Source organism: Nerophis ophidion, linkage group LG21 (assembly GCF_033978795.1).
Source record: "Nerophis ophidion isolate RoL-2023_Sa linkage group LG21, RoL_Noph_v1.0, whole genome shotgun sequence".
Taxonomy (NCBI): domain Eukaryota; kingdom Metazoa; phylum Chordata; class Actinopteri; order Syngnathiformes; family Syngnathidae; genus Nerophis; species Nerophis ophidion.
Window position 1 is genome coordinate 23,378,964 of NC_084631.1, and position 20,839 is coordinate 23,399,802.

Genomic DNA, 20,839 nt, shown 5'->3' on the forward strand with positions numbered 1-20,839 from the left:
AAGAATCTGGGTATAATCTTCGACCCAACTCTCTCCTTTGAGGCACACATTAAAAGCGTTACTAAAACGGCCTTCTTTCATCTCCGTAATATCGCTAAAATTCGCTCCATTCTGTCCACTAAAGACGCTGAGATCATTATCCATGCGTTTGTTACGTCTCGCCTCGACTACTGTAACTTATTATTTTCGTGTCTCCCCATGTCTAGCATTAAAAGATTACAGTTGGTACAAAATGCGGCTGCTAGACTTTTGACAAGAACAAGAAAGTTTGATCACATTACGCCTGTACTGGCTCACCTGCACTGGCTTCCTGTACACTTAAGATGTGACTTTAAGGTTTTACTACTTACGTATAAAATACTACACGGTCTAGCTCCATCCTATCTTGCCGATTGTATTGTACCATATGTCCCGGCAAGAAATCTGCGTTCAAAGGACTCCGGCTTATTAGTGATTCCCAAAGCCCAAAAAAAGTCTGCGGGCTATAGAGCGTTTTCCGTTCGGGCTCCAGTACTCTGGAATGCCCTCCCGGTAACAGTTCGAGATGCCACCTCAGTAGAAGCATTTAAGTCTCACCTTAAAACTCATTTGTATACTCTAGCCTTTAAATAGACTCCCTTTTTAGACCAGTTGATCTGCCGTTTCTTTTCTTTTTCTTCTATGTCCCACTCTCCCTTGTGGAGGGCGTCCGGTCCGATCCGGTGGCCATGTACTGCTTGCATGTGTATCGGCTGGGGACATCTCTGCGCTGCTGATCCGCCTCCGCTTGTGATGGTTTCCTGCTGGCTCCGCTGTGAACAGGACTCTCGCTGCTGTGTTGGATCCGCTTTGGACTGGACTCTCGCGACTGTGTTGGATCCACTATGGATTGAACTTTCACAGTATCATGTTAGACCCACTCGACATCCATTGCTTTCGGTCCCCTAGAGGGGGAGGGGGGTTGCCCACATATGTGGTCCTCTCCAAGGTTCTCATAGTCATTCTTGTCACCGACGTCCCACTGGGTGTGAGATCTCCTTGCCCTTATGTGGGCCTACCGAGGATGTCGTAGTGGTTTGTGTTGTGGTTTGTGCAGCCCTTTGAGACACTAGTGATTTAGGGCTATATAAATAAACATTGATTGATTGATTAATTGATATATATGTTGCACCTTTCCTGCTTCCGGCGCCTAGACCGTAGTCAAGGAGCGCAGGGGAGATACTTCTCCAGGGCCGATGATTCTCGGGGCAACACCCTTCGCTTTAACCGGCAGTGGGTCTTCACAATTCCCGACTCTCTGGAGATAATGACGAGTCCAGTTATTAGTTGCAAAAACGTGGCTCTTTTATTCTGGTCTCTCTCCACCGTCAAATCCCACACACACAAACATTAGCCACTCCCCCGCCCTTCGCGACCGCTTCCTATCTTGCTTGCCCACTCACTCACTGACGTCTCTCACCCGCTGCCACACACATACGCTACTCTCATAACATATATATATATATATATATATATATATATATATATATATATATATATGTATATATATATATATATATATATATATATATATATATATATATATATATATATATATATATATATATATATATATATATATATATATATATATATATATATATATATATATATATATAACTTGAGACATCGTGCGGGCAGGATTTTGGAGGCTGGCGGGGCATATCCGGCCCGTGGGCTGTAGTTTGGGGACCACTGCAGTAAGTAATAACAGACCACCATTTCAGCTTTAAGAACTATTTTGACAACTGATGATTAATCAAATTGCGGATTATTTTATGTTTCAAATAACATTACGATCTGATATTGTTGTGAGGACCGGGAGTAATTATTGCAATATTTGGTGTGAAACAAAACAATACTGGGGAAGCGGAACGAAAGTTGTAGTCCCAACTAGGCCCGCCGGACTTTTATGGTTAAGGGCACTTCCGCCTCCCGCAGGACGGATGTCTTGAAGAAACATCTTCGGTGCATCATTCCTGTGTTAATATTTACCTGCTTTTCAGGTTGGTACAAGGTGACAATCACAGAAATGTTTATTTTCACGAATGAACGCTTGACAAACTTCATGTTGGATTTCAGATTTGGAATATTGAGTTAATCATTTAGTTTGAAAGTCCTTTGTTGAGATGTCGCAGCAAACGGCCGTGTTTAAAATGGCCGCGGCCGTTCGCCACACAATATTGTGGAAACACACGCAGCAGGCCTCGAATTTAAACTTTTTAAGGTCAAGGCAAGTGTTGCCTTAAAAGAGGGCTCATATCTTAAAGGCCTACTGAAATGAGATGTTCTTATTTAAACGGGGATAGCATTCTATGTGTCATACTTGATCATTTCGCGAAAATTGCCATATTTTTGCTGAAGGGATTTAGTAGAGAACATCAACGATAAAGTTCGCAACTTTTGGTCGCTAATAAAAAAGCCTTGCCTTTACCGGAATTTAGCAGACAGTGTGCGCATGACGTCACTGGTTGTAGAGCCCCTCACATCCTCACATTGTTTACAATCATAGCCACCAGCAGCTAGAGCGATTCGGACTGAGAAAGCGACAATTTCCCCATTAATTTGAGCAAGGATGAAAGATTCGTGGATATGGATAGTGAGAGTGAAGGACTAGAAGAAAAAAAAAGACGAGGGCATGAGCGATTCAGATGTTATTAGACACATTTACTAGGACAATCAGGGTATCCGCGGATCCTTAAAAAGTCTTAAATTCATGTATCTAAAATTAAGGCCTTAAAAAGTATTACATTTATTAGAAATTCCTAAAATGGTCTTAAATTCAGTACTCAATGGTCTTAAATTGTCCGGCCAGTTTATTTTTTTTTTTTTTTCGGGGCACGTCTTTGAGTAAAAGTTACGGCACGTCTTTGAGTAAAAGTGAGTGATTTCAGCTCACTCATTTTTTTTCTTTGTATCTCTTCAAGAGATACAAAGAAAAAATAAGTGAGCTGAAAAAAATAGAGGCAGAACTCGTAAATGAAAACAGCCAGCTGAAGCTCAACTGAGGCTCATTTGAGTGTGTGTTCAGTGTTTTGTTGTTGATGTTATAATACTGTTTTGCACTATTATTGACCAGATGTAATTTATCTTTACCCTCACCTCGGTTATCATGTTTTTACTGCTGTTGGTGTTGGTTTGTTTGTTTTGGATGTCAAAAGTTTTTGGATCTCTCAAGATTTTTAATAAGCTGTTTGGCAGAGTGGTGCTTATCAGTTTGTTTATTAATAAACATACAAAAAGTTAACTTGACTGATTGTCATTGAGGTTGTAGTACAGTGGGATCCCCAACCATCGCTTATATTTATAGATTTTTTATTATTTTTTTCGGTCTTAAATTTCATTCAAGGTGGCATTAAAAAGGTCTTAAAAAGTCTTAATTTTAACTTTCTGAAACTTGCAGATACCCTGATAATTGTGGAAAATCCCTTACCTGCTTATTGTGTCACTAGTGTTTTAGTGAGATTAAATAGTCCTACCTGAAAGTCGGAGGGGTGTGGTGACCGCCAGTGTCTCTGAGGGAAGCCATGGAGGAGCCAAGAAAGTCGCAGCTGCCTCTTTGACGGCTGCAGGAGGAACCACACAAGCTCCGCTCATGTTTACGGTAAGAGCCGACTTATTACCACAATTTTCTCACCGAAACCTGCCGGTGGACATGTGGTAGAGAACCATGTTCGCTTGACCGCTTTGTTCGATATTAAAGCTTCACAACAAACAAAAAAACACCGGATGTGTTTGTGTTGCTACAGCCGGCTGCAATACACCGCTTTCCACCAACATCTTTCTTATTTGTAGTCTCCATTGTTAATTGAACTAATTGCAAAATATTCAGCAACACAGATGTCCAGAATACTGTGTAATTATGCGATAAAAGCAGACTACTTTTAGCCGTGTTCGGTGCTGGGAGAACATGTCCGCTACCACCGGTGACGTCACACGCGCGCGTCATCATTCCGCGGTGTTTTCAACAGGATACCTCGCGGGAAATTTATAATTGCAATTTAATAACCTACACCGGCCATAGTGGCATGTGTTGCAATGTTAATATTTCATCATTGATGTATAAACTATCAGACTGCGTGGTCGGTAGTAGTGGGTTTCAGTAGGCCTTTAATTGCACTATGTGAAATAGCTTTATAAAGATCCAGCAAATACACTGAAAACAGGCGCTTCAACTTATATGTGTATTTGAATGTGCGTGAGCAGAATTATTAAATATAGACCTTACTGTGTGTTCGTATATTATTTATGTTGTGTTTGACAATCAACCCTTTGATATTTAAATAGACATGTGAACCAGGGAAAAGTTTTAATTATTTTCATAATTGTGGAATAAAGAGACGGATGTCGGATGAAAAAAATAACAGTGTCGTTGCTTCGTTCCTGTGTTAAAATATACCTATTTTTTAGAGAAGGAAGAACACCTGTCCACCAACCAAGATTTCTATTTGTTATCACTGTCCTGGTACCTTGGGACCTGTAACATTAACAATGTTAGTTCCATTTGTAGTGGAGCTTTTAGCTTAGCCTTCTAATGTAGGACAACCGCTTCACCAACCTTCCAAATTACATATTACACACACGATTGCACCATGCTTAGACAAACAAAACAAAACTTTAGGAGCTTTAACCTATTGTTTACAAATTGGGTCAAAGCAGCAGTGAAGTTGGTATCAAAATATCCTTGTGTAAGTTTTGTTAAACACACATTTAACATCATTATTTTATCAAGCTGTTTGGTGTTTTACTAAAATGTGTCAAATCTCTTGGTTTAATCCCCGTGGGCATATAAACATATTTGCTCTGTAATTAGCTACACAATTTCAGCGCTCAATTATGTTTGCCTTTGATTTAGTTAGCTGACAGTTGAAGTAACACTCGTGTGTGAATGATATTGGAGAGCAGTAATGCTCACAAAGTGCATTATGAAATGTGTTTCCACAGAGAGATACAACAAAGTCAGCAGCTATTTACTGACACACGCTGCCAGACACAATCACCAAAGACCTGCTCAGATAGGACACAACTTGCCATAAAGACTCTCCAAGCACATACCAGAAGTAAAGGTTTGTAAAGCACTGCAACTACTTGTAGTACAAGTAGGCAACACAGTTTCCTTATTGTCATTGTGACTAATGTTTCTTTTTTCTTTGTACAAGGACACAGACAAGCCTACATTACACAGAAAAGTGGAGGTCAACAAAGTGTCTTAATAGAGAGGCGACAGACCAAACAAAATGTCACCCTTGGTGGATAAATGAGGCCTGACTCTACAGGTACCCAAATATTAATAGAATATAAACCAATCCAGGGTTTCCTCCCAGATTGGCAATATATATGTGGTGGTGGGGGCGTTGTCAATGTGATGTCATCATATATACCGTATTTCCTTGAATAGCCACCTAGGCGCCAATTAATTTAAAACCTCTTCTCACTCCTGCGCCTATTCAAGGCATGCGGTAATAGTAAGCAGGCGGTAATAACTTTAAAACCTCTTTTCACCCCTGCGCTTACCAATGGCATGCAGTAAAAAATTGAGAGTGATGTGAGGTTACTATCACGAAGAGCACATTTAATAATAAAAAAAAAAACGTTATTACGGTAGTTATTTTCAGCACTGAAGGCTTGGAATAACCTAAAATTGACGCTTCTATCGTCACACGGACGAGATTGGAAGGCATACTGGGTGATGATACAAGTTACACTGAAGGTTGTGATATAAACAAGTTTAACACTCTAACTAATATGTGCCACACTGTGAACCCACACCAAACAAGAATGACAAACACATTTCTGGAGAACATCGGCTCTGTAACACATTATAAACACAACATAACAATTACCCAGAATGCAATGCATCCATGACGATTACTGCTTATGTTATACACCCCCGCGCCCCCAACCCCGCCCACCTCAACCGACGCGCAGGGGGGGGTTTGGTTTGGTGCTAGCGGGGTGTATAATATAAGCAGTAAGAGATCCCCGCTTCCGCCATCCGCCTGCTCCCAGTGCCACCCACACTAGTTAAAAAAAAAGGAAGTTAAATATTGGGTTTTGCAATGTAAAGCGCTTTGAGTCACTTGCGAAAAGCGCTATATAAATATAATTCATTTCACTTCACAAATGTTATACAAACCCCATTTCCATGTGAGTTGGGAAATTGTGTTAGATGTAAATATAAACGGAATACAATGATTTGCAAATCATTTTCAACCCATATACAGTTGAACATGCTACAAAGACAACATATTTGATGTTCAAACTGATAAACATTTTTTTTTTGCAAATAATCATTACATTTAGATTTTGATGCCAGCAACACGTAATAAAGAAATTGGGAAAGGTGGCAATAAATACTAATAAAGTTGAGGAATGCTCATAAAACAGTTATTTGGAACATCCCACAGGTGTGCAGGCTAATTGGGAACAGGTAGGTGCCATGATTGGGTATAAAAACAGCTTACCAAAAAATGCTCAGTCTTTCACAAGAAAGGATGGGGCGAGGTACACCCCTTTGTCCACAACTGCGTGAGCAAATAGTCAAACAATTTAAGAACAACGTTTCTCAAAGTGCAATTGCATGAAATTTAGGGATTTCCACATCTACGGTCTATAATATCATCAAAAGGTTCAGAGAATCTGGAGAAATCACTGCACGTAAGCGGCATGGCCGGAAACCAACATTGAATGACTGTGACCTTCGATCCCTCAGACGGCACTGTATCAAAAACAGACGTCAATCTCTAAAGGATATCACCTCATGGGCTCAGGAACACTTTATAAAACCACTGTCACTAAATACAGTTGGTCGCTACATCTGTAAGTGCAAGTTAAAGCTCTACTATGCAAAGCGAAAGCCATTTATCAACAACATTCAGAAACGCCGCCGGCTTCTCTGGGCCCAAAATCATCTAAGTTGGACTGATACAAAGTGGAAAAGGGTTCTGTGGTCTGACGAGTCCACATTTTAATTTTTTTTTGGAAACTGGACATTTGTGTCCTCGGGAACAAAGAGGAAAAGAACCATCCAGATTGTTATAGGCGCAAAGTTCAAAAGCCAGCATCTGTGATGGTAGGAGGGTGCATTAGTGCCCAAGGCATGGGTAACTTACACATCTGTGAAGGCCATACTTGCCAAACCTTCCGGATTTTCCGGGAGACTCCCGAAATTCAGCGGCTCTCCCGAAAACCTCCCGGAAGAAATTTTCTCCCGAAAACCTCCCGAAATTCAGACGGAGCTGGAGGCCACGCCCCCGCCAGCTCCGTGCAGACCTGAGTGGGAAAAGCCTGTTTTCACGTCCGCTTTCCTACAATATAAACAGCTTGCGTGCCCAATCACGTTACAACATCGAGGGATTTTAATAAAAAACTGCACACACAAGGAGACAAGTAGAAGAACGAGGAAGTTACAGCCATGGCGACGCCATCTCCTGGTGAATGTTGGCTATAGCTTTTTTTTTTTTGTCATGAAAAAAGTAAAATAACTAACGTGAATCCAATGTGTACTCAGATGAACCTTTATTAGCACATTGGGCCAACAACATAACATGAGTATAACATCAAAAGTCTCTGGTACTTTCCTTTCAGCCCATTACATAAATCAAAAAATCACGTGGAAAAATATATAAAAGACAAGAACCACCAATTCCTCACTACTGTCATTATGAATGTTATTTTTCAACAGCCGAAATAAAGTTGTCAGTTTGAACCGTCAGATAAGCCTCCCTCCTGCATGTTTGCGTGCACGAGTCGACTCACAAGCTCTCCTCCTCTCCCTCACCTTAGCAATACGATTAGCCACTAAGTACGATGCTCTCAGTGCATTCTCATCTACTGATGTGGTGTCAGTTATTTCTTCTGTTTTTCATGTTCATGTTTTTTTTCTTTCAAAATACTCCAGGGGCTCTTCTTTTAATCCAGGGTGCTTGGTCTCTGTGTGGCGAAGCAGTTTTGAAGGCTTCATTGCCTCATTAGAGAGCTGCTCGCAACATATTATGCAGAGCGGGCTTGGTGCGTGGGAATCACCTGTTGCGATTAATCCATAGTTGAAGTAAGACTCCTGGTATTGTCTGTTAAAAGCTTTCTTTTTTTTGGAAGTCGTAGGCTGTTCTTCTCTCTCTTCACTGTGCCTTTTCCCCTTCACAAAGAAACTTTCCAAAGATGTCTGTTTTTTACTCACTTTCCTAGCTAGGTTAAATTTTGCCGCTCACGTGACCAAAACATAACCGAGAGAATCCGGTCATTTATCAAAATAAAGTACAAAAAAAAAAAATGTTCGGGGTCAGATTATAAATAAATTAGAAATAACTAATTTTTTCTTGTTCTTATTTGTAAAATATTAGTTTTTTTCAATTTTGGCAATTTTCTTTTATTTATACATGTAACAAAACAAATACATGAAGTTAGTATGAAATACTTGAATTGGTTTATATTTACATCCAACACAATTTCCCAACTCATATGGAAACAGGGTTTGTACATACATTTATAACCAAATAGGTGTTATTAGTGCTACCATATTTTTAGTTTTCATATCGTTGCTCTATTTTTTTGTTATTGGTGCTTATTGTAAAATGTAACACAGGCTGCACTAAAATAAGTAGGGGCGGCATGGCGCAGAGTGGCCGTGCCAGAAACCTAACGGTTGCAGGTTCGCTCCCCGCCTCTTGACATCCAAATCGCTGCCGTTGTCTCCTTGGACAGGACACTTCACCCTTGTCCCCGATGCCGCTCACACTGTTGAATGAATGATGAATGAGTGGTGGTCGGAGGGGCCGTAGGCGCAAATTGGCAGCCTCGCTTCTGTCAGTCTAGCCCAGGGCAGCTTTGGCTACGATTGTTATTTACCACCACCAGGTGTGAATGAATGATGAGCACTTTGAGTATCTGATAAAAGAAAAGTGGAATATAGAATGTAATCCATTATTATTATTAAGTAAGGAGATGGTATATTGATATTCTCTACAAAGAAGTCACTACATGTAAAATAAAAATTGCAGAAAGTTACCGTAATTTTCTGAGTATAAGTCGCTCCGCAGTATAAGTCGCACCTGCCGAAAATGCATAATAAAGAAGGGAAAAAACATATATACGTCGCACTGGAGTATAAGTCGTGTTTTCGGGGGAAATTTATTGAATAAAACCCAACACCAAGAATAGACATTTGAAAGGCAATTTGAAATACATAAAGAATAGTGAACAACAGGCTGAGTGAGTGTACCTTATATGACGCATAAATAACCAACTGAGAAGGTGCCTGGTATGTTAACGTAACATATTATGGTGAGAGTCATTCAAATAACTATAACATATAGAACACGCTATACGTTTACCAAACAATCTGTCACTCCTAATCGCTAAATCCCATGAAATCCTATACGTCTAGTCTCTTACGTGAAGGAGCTAAATAATAATATTTGATATTTTACAGTAATGTGTTAATAATTTCACACATAAGTCGCTCCTGAGTATAAGTCGCACCCCTGGCCAAACTATGAGAAAAACTGCGACTTATAGTCCGAAAAATACGGTAATCATTTTATACATGAAGTGTACATACATGTAGGAATCATGTGAAATGATTAATGCAGTTTGGAATAAACAGAAAAAAACAATGCAATTATGCATGATGAAGATTGGCTATCATGCCGCTTGCTTAATGCTAACGTATGTTGGACCAGCTCATTGACAGGCTAAGAAAAATTAATATGGCCAATCACAGGGCGCAGATAGACAAATAATCATTCACACTAACATTCATATCTATGGACATAAAAAAGTCTCCAATGAAGCTAACTAACATGGATCTTTTTTAAACTTAGGGAAAAGCCAGAGTACCCGAAAAGAACACGCATGCACGGCGACAACATGCACTCTGCACACAAAGATGTCCAAACGAATGTTTGAAGACATTTACGTAGTAAAGTTTAGACGTTATTGTCGGTTGTGCATAATGTCAAAATGAGGGTACTTATCACAGGTTTGAAAAAAGAAATACAGTAATTACCTTGAACTACCTTTGTACTGAACTTTTTTCTTTCTTTATTTTGGTTAGTGCCAACTCCGTTTCGGGGTTGATCAGGCGTGTGACCAGCCATAGTGCTTATGCTGACAGGCGATTCAGATGCACGTTTTTCAAAATAAAGCACAGGGCAACATTTTTACGATATTTGAGATGTTTTTCCAAGTAATTATTGCCAATAGTGCATAAATAATAGACGATATACAGTAAGTCAATTCATTTAATATATTACCTAAATTTGTTTTCCTTAAAAAAAATCAAATTTTTAAGGTGGGGTGGCTTTTATTTTGCCGCGGTGGTGCGCCACGATCATCGACATCTGGAATGGGGATCCCCTCATCTGGGTCCCTTCTCAGGGTTTCTTCTTTTTCCCTAGCTGGAGTGTTTTTTAGTTTTTCCTTGCCCGGATGTAGCTGTAGATCAGGAGATGTTGTAAGCTAACCCACATGAAGTGCACATGCATGTAAGAATCATGTAAACCAACATAACATCTGATTTTTAAATCCTTTCCTCCTTCAACATCTCTCCACTGCTCAAAAGAAACTCCAATAGTTACTATAGTTTGAGTCAAAGTCATCTTTATTGTCCATTTTCAACATGTGCTGGACATGCCGGGAAATAAAAACGTTTCTCTCTTATTTTTTTCTTTTATATTCAAAATATAAAGAATAAAATAAAGTAAAAATACAGATACACGCAATATACAAAAAAAATTGCGTTTTGAAAAAGTATAAGCATTTTGAAAAAAATCAGCATCCACAAATACATGGATGTGCAAGATGTGTATATAAAAAACAATAAATCTGCATGACCTTGGATTTAGCAAATACAATTAAGCCAAATCCGGTTTATCAAAATTAAATATGAGACATTCAGTGGGGTGTAGATAGACACACAAGTGTAGTTTAAAAACAATCTATGTTCACATAAAAACATTCACCACTGTCATTCACATTGTGTCCAAGCAGAAAAGCTGACTTGATGTCATCATAACACATATTTTATCAATATAGTGATATATTACATATACAATCATGTGTACTTTATATTTAACATCAATGTAGTGATATAATTCATGTACAATCAAGTGGACATTATATTTAACATCAGTATAGCGATATATTACATGTACAATAATGTGTACTTTATATTTAACATCAGTATAGTGATATATTACAGTATAATCATGTATACTTTATATTTACCATCGATATAGTGATATATTACATGTACAATCATGTGTACATTATATTTGAAATGACAGTACACTTACATGGAGGACACTTTTGTTTCCTGTGTGTGTTATAAGACTCACACATGCATGTCTGCTGCTGGACAAAATGAAAGCAGCACTCGTAAGTAAATAACTTCATTTTCTGTTGTTAAATAATCTTTAGAACATGATATAAAGTTGCACATTGTACAATGTATGTGCACGCATGTTTACATACATGTACGTGTGGAAGTGTTTTAGGATAGAATATACTTAATTTATCCCACGATGGGCTAATTATCTGTTCACAGTGCAGATACAAATAGTCTGCCAAAATAAGAGAAAAAAAACACATGAAAAGAAGAAAAAAACACTTCAGAAATTGGAAGACTAAAACACGTTTAAAAAAAAAAGATTTTAACTCGTAAATAAACGTTTTTAAAAGTCAGCTTACAATGTAGTCAATGGGAGTCCCCCTATTCTGCATATAAAGCACTCTAAAAAACATCCAAAGACCTCCAACATTTTTTATACAACATTTTTTATACATGCTATAAGTATAGATGTAATGATATAAAAAGATGCAGCTTTAGTGAAACACTAAGTATTGTGTAGCAGTATTGTTAAGTGCTAAACAAGATAAACAAACCAACATGATAAAACTATTTTTATAAACTTATTTTTAAAGTGTGATGACTTTAAGTTTTCTGCAGCAGGCTGCCACAATAAATTGCTTTATGGGGAAACACTGCAGGTTAGATGTGTGATTTATAATCTAGAATTAACTTTTCATTAATTTAGAGGCGACCATGAAGCACTGGTGGAATGGATGCCAAGTGGATACAGTTAATAATGTGAGAGTCCAGTCTATAGTGGGTCCAGCAGGGGATCCTCTTGCATGTAGACTCGTCAAGGCGCAGAGACGTTACCGACTGATGCAAAAGAGTGGTCTCCCCGGGTCCCGACATAATGTGAAAGTCCAGTCTATAATGGGGACAGCACGGAATCTTCTTCAATGGAGACAAGTTAGCAGCGCAGAGACGTCCCCAACTGATGCAAATGGGAGTGGTGCCATTTTTACACACGGCTTCAAAAGTAAAACACAAGTTTAATTTGAAAGTGTGGCAAATATAGACATTGTATTTGCTCAAATGTTCTCTTAAACCACTATTACAAACAAATGCAGCTGGGTTCTTGGATTCTGAAAAGTAGGTTTTAATTTTTTGTCCTGTTCTGTGGCTTCTGTCATTCCCCGATATACTGTATGGTTTTGACATGTTAAATACCAACATGGAGACTGATGAGATCTTGAATGACATTATCAGAACATTTGCAGGACAATGGCTCATGTGACTGAGTAAATCTGTTTTTTTTTTTCTAAAGCATATATTTACAAGTTCTTGTGAAGAACAACTCCCTGAGCAGCAGGAGTGGACCTCAACGATGGAGCAGGATGAGACCCAACTTTTCTATATTAAAGAGGAAGAGGAGATGCCGCCGCAAATAAAAGAGGAAGCTCCAGAGCCAAAGCAACCCCACATTAAAGAGGAGGAGGAGCCCCATACTTGTTGCATTAAGGAGGAAAATGAGTCAAAGCCCGCTTCCACATTACAGAGAAAGATAAGTCATAACTCCCACCACATTAAAGAGGAGGATCAGCTGGAACAGAACATCAGTCAGGAGGGAGGGCATCTTGAAGGACTGGAGGAGGTTGATGTCACCAAGATGCCATTGACTGGTGTGATTGTGAAGAGTGAAGAAGATGAGGTCAAAGGTGAAAGTGAGGACAAGAGAGAGGTGGAGCCTCCAACCAGCAGCTCAATTCAACACATGACAACAGAAGCTGATGGAGACCAATGTGGAGGATCACAAGCAGAAAAGCTCTTAGCTCCACTATCAGATAGTGATGACACAAAGTCACACTCTCCTGACACTGATGATGAAGACTCTAAAGATGAGAAGACATGTCACACTGACAACACACCCTTTAAATGTTCTTACTGTGGCAAAACGTTTAATGACCAAAGCTATCTGAAAGTACACATGAGAAGACACACTGGAGAAATACCCTTTTCTTGCTCAATCTGCGGAAAAGGTTTTACACAAAGACAGTGTTGGAAAAAACACACAAGAATACACACTGGAGAAAAACCTTTTCGCTGTTCAATCTGCGGTAAAGGTTTTGTACAAAGTCACGATTTGAAGAGACACACGAGAACACACACTGGAGAAAAGCCATATCCCTGTTCAAGCTGCAAAAAATTATTTTCTGACCGATCAGCACTTGTTAAACACACAAGAACACACACTGGTGAAAAAACTGTTACATGCTCAGACTGCAACAAAAGCTTTTGTGGCCGATCAAACCTTGTAGCACACATGAGAATACACACTGGAGAGAAACCTTTTTCCTGTTCAGTCTGCGGTAAAGATTTTACTCAAAGGCAGCATTTGATAACACACATGAGAACACACACTGGAGAAAAACCTTTTTCCTGCTCAGAATGTGGTAGAGAATTTGGACAAAACAAAGTGCTGAAAGAACACATGAAAATACATACCGGAGAAAAACCTTTTTCGTGTTCAGTCTGTGATAAAGTTTTTGTACGGAGACAATATTTAAAAGCACACATGAAAATGCACACTGGAGAAAAAATGTTGTCTTGTTCAATATGCGGTAAAAGTTTTAAAGATGCAAACTGTTTGAAAATTCACATGGAAATGCACACTGGAGAAAAACATTTTACCTGTTCAATCTGCTGTAAGCATTTTATGCGAAGACGATATGTAAAAATTCACATGAGAACTCACACTGGAAAGAAAGTGTTGAGTTGCAGTGTGTGTGATGAAAGATTCTCTTATGAGTACCAGTGTAAGAAACACAAGTGTGCTGGTGAGAACAGCAGCAGCAAATGAAGCTGCAGGGTTTAAAGGCCTACTGAAATTAGATTTTCTTATTTAAACGGGGATAGCAGGTCCATTCTATGTGTCATACTTGATCATTTCGCGATATTGCCATTTTTTGCTGAAAGGATTTAGTAGAGAATATTGACGATAAAGTTCGCCACTTTTGGTCGCTAATAAAAAAGCCTTGCCTGTACCGGTAGTAGCAGCCGATGTGCGCATGACGTCACCGGTGTGAGGGCTCCTCACATCCTCACATTGTTTATAATCATAGCCACCAGCAGCAAGAGCGATTCGAACAGAGAAAGCGACGATTCCCCCATTAATTTGAGCGAGGATGAAAGATTTATGGATGAGGAAAGTTAGAGTGAAGCACTAGAAACAAAAAAATAAAAAAAAGTCGATGGCAGTGGGAGCGATTCAGATGTTATTAGACACATTTACTAGGATAATTCTGGAAAATCCCTTATCTGCTTATTGTGTTACTCGTGTTTTAGTGAGATTATAAAGTCATACCTGAAAGTCAGAGGGGTGTGGTGACCGCCAGTGTCTCTGATGGAAGCCATGGAGGAGCCAAGAAAGTCGCAGCTGCCTCTTTGACAGCTGCAGGAGGACGCAAGCTCCGCTCGTGTCTCCGGTAAGAGCCGACTTATTACCACAATTTTCTCACTGAAACCTGACGGTTGACATGTGGTAAAGAAACATGTTCGCTTGACCGCTCTGTTCCATATTAAAGCTTCACAACAAACAAAAAATCACGGGCTGTTTTGTTTGCTAAAGGCAGCTGCAATCCACCACTTTCCACCAACAGCATTCTTCTTTATAGTCTCCATTATTAATTGAACAAATTGCAAAAGATTCAGCAACACAGATGTCCAAAATACTGTGTAATTATCCGATTAAAGCAGACGACTTTTAGCCTTGAGTGGTGCTGGGATAAAATGTCCGCTCCAACCAATAACGTCACAAGCACGCGTCAACATAAGCGTCATCATTCCGCGACGTTTTCAAACTAAACCGGCCGTATTGGCATGTGTTGCAATGTTAATATTTCCTCATTGATATATAAACTATCAGACTGCGTGGTCGGTAGTAGTGGGTTTCAGTAGGCCTTTAAAAAAACTTTCAAGACTTTGCGTCTGTAACAACATGAGCATGTATAACGTTTGACGTTGTTGTGTGGTAACACCATCCATGCATACATTTTCTACAGCTTGTCCCTTTCAAACTTGTTAATATTCTTTTACTAAGTATGGGTTAGAGATTTTAAATTGATGCTTTTTAAGTCAAGTACATGCATTGATAAACACCATTGTGTACTTAGTTTTAATTGAACAGCAATTTGACCTAAAAGGCCTGGGTAAACAGTCCAATACATGTGTGACGTACAATAACCATGTTTTCTGTTTATAGATATTCATAATTCACTTTTATACGTTTGTATAGTAATGATTTATATAGAGTTTTGAAATAAAGTATTATATATTGTCATGTCTTTAGATATGATAATACACATTTGTTTTACATGTGTTCATACCTTTGCTTTTGAGTACACATACATCTCTCTTAGTTCATATTTACTGGTTCACAACTGAACCATCTTCTGGACCTCTTCTGGAAGCATATTTTTTTTACTTCATACATAATTTTACCATTTGTATCTTATAGAAGATCATTCACTTTTAAAATGTGCGACTTTATGAATCATTTGTTGGGTCCTGATAATCCATTCCATTATCTTTATTGCTCTTTGTAATATGAACAATGTTTTAAATGTATTTCCACAGACCTTTATGCAGTAAGTAATGTATGCTTCAACTAAAGTTGGTTACACTTACTGTAATTGTTATTGCGCTTTTTTGTCATACGTATAGCTACAGGTATGATGAAGGACACATTTTTTGGCATGTTTTATTATTCATAGTTTGCTTAACAGTAATAGAATATTCTCATATGCTATAAGACAGTGGTCCCCAACCGTTTTGTATCCGCGGACCGGTCAACGCTTAATAATTTGTCCCGCGGCCCTGGGGGGGGGCGGGTCCTTTTTTTTTTCTTTTTTTTCTTTCTTCTTTGTCATGAAAAAGGGACGTTTTTGTCATGAAAAGGGGAGTTTTTTGTGGTTGGTGCACTATTTGTAAGTATATTGTGTTTTTTATGTTGGAGACCACTGCTATAAGAGATCAAAACTGGGAAAATAATCCCAGAGAAAGGGGAAAAAACGGTCAGCTATCTTTAAATTCAAGAAAAATATGATTAAGTTGTATATACATGCGTATATCCTACACAAACAATGTATGAATACCTTAGATTTCCATATATCTTAGGGACTTTATTCTGTCTTGACACTTTGTATTGATATTTTGTATTTCATTATTCCCTTAAATGATAATGTTTACAGTGATTGTTTTATGTTTATTTTCTTGTGTATGTCGTTTCGGATAAAAGTGTCTGCCAAATACTTAAACATAAACATATATAAACATCTGAAAGTCTTTATATCAGCTAAAACCACCAATCTGTTTCACTGGATTCAGAATAAAACCAAATTCTGTCTTACCCAACAATGTTATTATTTGAAAATTTTTACTTAAAGACTTATTCCTGGTTACAATTATACTGTAAAGAAAGTATTGTTAATTTAATTGACAAGCAGTTCTATTATGGTAATGCGGCTACGATTTCAGTACTATTGAAGATCTTTGCTCCTTCTCAAATCTGTGGTAATATTCCTTTCACAAAATACAACCAATAGTACCTTAATGTAAAATCTTGTGAAAAGTAATGCCCCGATTCTTATTTTCAACAGTCCGCTCATTTGAGCAGGAAAACATTGTTTTCTACCGCTTATTCCCTTTTGGGGTCGCGGGGGCGCTGGCGCCTATCTCATCTACAATCGGGCGGAAGGCGGCGTACACCCTAGACAAGTCGCCACCTCATCACAGGGCTGTTTACTACCTTTCAACTGTCAGTTTAAGCTGCTAGCAGGCTCCTCATCACCACTTCAAGATGGTGGCCGAATTTCTCGCGTCACAGCAGCCAATGCTGCGTCTACTTAAAATATGTCTATGGGCAATACTGTCCCAGTTAATATCACTCCAGCCACTGCTGGAGGACTCTCGCTAGGACCCACACTTTGTCGACCCCATGGGCAGGGTCCTTGGAAGGATGCGGACCCCGAATTGAGACACAGCTGTAGACTCTTACTGACATCTTGTGGCGAGATGATGTTACTACACTTTAATAGCTTCTGGGCCCTTTCGTGTTTCGCATTTCAGGAAGTAGGATTTTTATTAAACATTTATTCAACAAAGTGAAACAATAACCACCGATATGGCATGCATGGCAACGCGCACATCACACACAGGAATGAAAAAAAGGAAAAGACATGCTCAATACAAGAAAAGAAACAATAAATAAAAACACATTTAGGGGTTCTCTAAAAGTTGTAGATTTCCACAGCTGTGAGGAATTATTTGTTTAAGATTCTGAAGGATGGTTTTGTTTTTAAGGATCTATAATTTAGGAATATTTATATTTAAAAAACGCCACCTTTGAAGTGTCCACACTGGAGAATAACTCAAATGAACACCATCTAAAAAAAATTGTAGGAAACAAATAATAAAATATCTGTAAAAATTAAATATAAATAATAGATAATACATTAATAAGTTAAAAAACGTAAAATTGAGAAAATAATAATAGTAGTATTAATAATTAAAATAAAAAAACAACACAATAAAAGAATAAAACAAAATATAACATAGGCAGTACGGGGGAGGAGGGGTTAGTGCAGGGGTGTCAAACTCAAATACAGAGTGGGCCAAAATTTTAAACTGAACAAAGCCGCGGGCCAAGGTTGAAGAAATTAACCTTTTAATAGGGACCCAAACAAGTTTTGCAATAAATATTGAACAAGGAAGGCTTAAATAGGGCAGCATGGTGGTACAGGGGTTAGTGCATCTGCCTCACAATACGAAGGTCCTGAGTAGTCCTGGGTTCAAGCCCGGGCTCGGGATCTTTCTGTGTGGAGTTTGCATGTTCTCCCTGTGACTGCGTGAGTTCCCTCCGGGTACTCCGGCTTCCTCCCATGGAACAGGCAGAGCTTATATAATGTCATAATGCAAAATCAACTTTCAAAAAACAAACGAAAAAACATCAGTGGTATATTAAATAAAATTTAATTTAAAAAAATAATGCCTCTTTTCTATTTGCAGCCTTCTGAGGTAAATATCAACATCAACTTTTTCCACAGGCTAACAAATTCGAAAATAAAATAAAAATGAGGTGGGCGGGGTTTTGTGGTAGCGGGGGGTGTATATTATAGCGTTCCGGTAGAGTTAGTGCTGCAAGGGGTTCTGGGTATTTGTTCTGTTGTGTTTATGTTGTGTTACGATGCGGGTGTTCTCCCGAAATGTGTTTTTGTCATTCTTGTTTGGTGTGGGTTCACAGTGTGGCGCATATTTGTAACAGTGTTAAAGTTGTTTATACGGCCACCCTCAGTGTGACCTGTATGGCTGTTGGCCAAGTATGTGTGTGTGAAAGCCGCATATATTCTGTGACTTGGCCAGCATGCTGTCTATATGGAGGAAAAGAGGACGCTAAAGGCAGTGGCTTTAAGGCACGCTCCCAATATTGTTGTCCGGGTGGAAATCGGGGGAACGGTTGCCCAGGGAGATTTTCGGGAAGGGCACTAAACTTCGGGAGTCTCCCGGGAAAATCGGGAGGGTTGGATGTGAATGTGGTGTTACCGGCGGGCCAGCTCTAATGTTAATTTGATATTGCCTCAAGGGGCAAATGAAATTAAACGGCAGGCCAAATTTGGCCCGCGGGCCAGAGTTTGACACTCATGGGTTAGTGCGTCTGCCTCACAATACGAAAGTCCTGGGTTCAATCCCTGGCTCGGGATCTTTCTGTGTGGAATTTGAATGTTCTCCCCGTGACTGCTCCGGCTTCCTCCCAAGTAACTTCCAAAGACATGCACCTGCGGATAGGTTGATTGGCAACACTAAATTGGCCCTAGTGTGTGAATGTTGTCTGTCTATCTGTGTTGGCCCTGCGATGAGGTGGCGACTTGTCCAGGGTGTACACCGCCTTCCGCCTGATATTAGCTGAGATAGGCACCGGCGATCCCAAAGGGAATAAGCGGTAGGAAATGGATGGATGGATGAATGGAGTATAACATATGACGGAGTGCTGTTTTGAGGTGGCAACTCATCCAGGGTGTACACCGCCTTCCAAATGCAGCTGAAATCGGCTCCAGCGACCCCAAAAAGGACAAGCGGTAGAAAATGGATGGATGGATAAGTGCTGTTTTTCCCTGAGGTGCAGGTAGCCAGTCTATGCAGTATCATGTGTCAGTTTGGTGTTTGTTTGTTTCACCAATATATGAATTGTTGCATTCATCATTACACTGGATAGCATACACCAGGTTGTTTTTGTAGGTGTGGAGTGTCCGGTCTTTAAGATGCACCAGTCTCTGTCTCAGGGTGGTGCCTGCTTTGAAGTGTACTGGGAAGTTGTGTTGGTTAAAAACACACAGACCTGATACACATGGAATGACAATATATTTTGCGTCTGTCACCTTGTTTCTCCTCACCCACTGTGTTCTTGTTTTTTTCCGGAAGTGGATGCACTTTTCTCAAACGACCAGCTGTAAAAACCAGGCTTTGAGGGCTTCCCTCAAATACCTGTGCTGTTTGTCTTTGGCCTGTGGACTGTTGGGAACATTGTCAGCTCTGTGTTCTGGGTTCTGATACCGCCCAGTTTTTGTTCTAGTGGGTGCTGAGTTCAAAAGTTAGTATTGATCGGTATGTGTGGGTTTTCTGGGAACCCTAACATTTGAAACCATTAATCATTCAAATCTACTGGACAAGATTGAAATATATGGAATTAGGGGGCTGGCTGGAAACTGGTTAAAAAGTTATTTAACAGGGAGGGTACAGTTTGTAAAAATGAGTCAATCAGATACTCTTGGCATTGCTTGTGGTGTACCCCGAGGTTCCGTGATCATTCACGTTGTTTTTTTTAGAACATACTCATCTGTTTATGCAATCAAAGTTGCTCAAATTTGATGATCTTGTTAAATATTCATCAATAATCTTATTTAACAAATGATTGCTGCCTAATCTACGTTTTATAAAAGACAAGTGCAGGCTCATAACTTGAGAAGTTTTGCATATTTCTCATTGCCAAAAGCTCAAACGTTTTTGTGTGTCTGTGTGCGGAGTAAAGACGGTGCGGCGTCTTCAGTAATGCGGACGTTGTACCGATCCGTTGTGGTATAGAAGGAGCTGAGCCGGAAGGCAAAGCTCTCAATTTACCGGTCGATCTACGTTCCCATCCTCACCTATGGTCATGACCGGAAGGATAAGATCACGGGTACAAGCGGCCGAAATGAGTTTCCTCCGCCGTGTGGCGGGGCTCTCCCTTAGAGATAGGGTGAGAAGCTCTGTCATCCGGGAGGAACTCAAAGTAAAGCCGCTGCTCTTTCACATCGAGAGGAGCCAGATGAGGTGGTTCGGGCATCTGGTCAGGATGCCACCCAAACGCCTCCCTAGGGAGGTGTTTAGGGCACGTCCAACCGGCTGGCCTGGGAACGCCTCGGGATCCCCCGGGAAGAGCTAGACGAAGTGGCTGGGGAGAGGGAAGTCTGGGTTTCCCTGCTTAGGCTGTTGCCCCCG

The 20,839-nt window shown here is 39.7% G+C and overlaps 1 protein-coding gene across 3 annotated transcripts; it reads left to right on the forward strand.

Annotated features, from left to right (window-relative positions):
- The first annotated feature begins 1,897 nt into the window (after positions 1-1,897).
- Positions 1,898-17,041, forward strand: LOC133539911 (zinc finger protein OZF-like). Of its 3 annotated transcripts, none has more exons than XM_061882242.1 (5): positions 1,898-2,024; positions 3,471-3,622; positions 4,963-5,084; positions 5,178-5,294; positions 12,636-17,041. In XM_061882242.1, the coding sequence occupies exon 5, from the start codon at positions 12,696-12,698 to the stop codon at positions 14,166-14,168; it is 1,473 nt and encodes a 490-aa protein (XP_061738226.1). In that variant the 5' UTR covers positions 1,898-2,024; positions 3,471-3,622; positions 4,963-5,084; positions 5,178-5,294; positions 12,636-12,695; the 3' UTR covers positions 14,169-17,041. The 3 variants fall into 3 exon arrangements, with proteins under 3 accessions (XP_061738226.1, XP_061738227.1, XP_061738225.1); XM_061882241.1 differs by having other exon boundaries at positions 1,933-2,024; positions 3,422-3,622; XM_061882243.1 differs by lacking the exon at positions 3,471-3,622 and having other exon boundaries at positions 1,909-2,024.
- Positions 17,042-20,839: the final 3,798 nt, after the last annotated feature.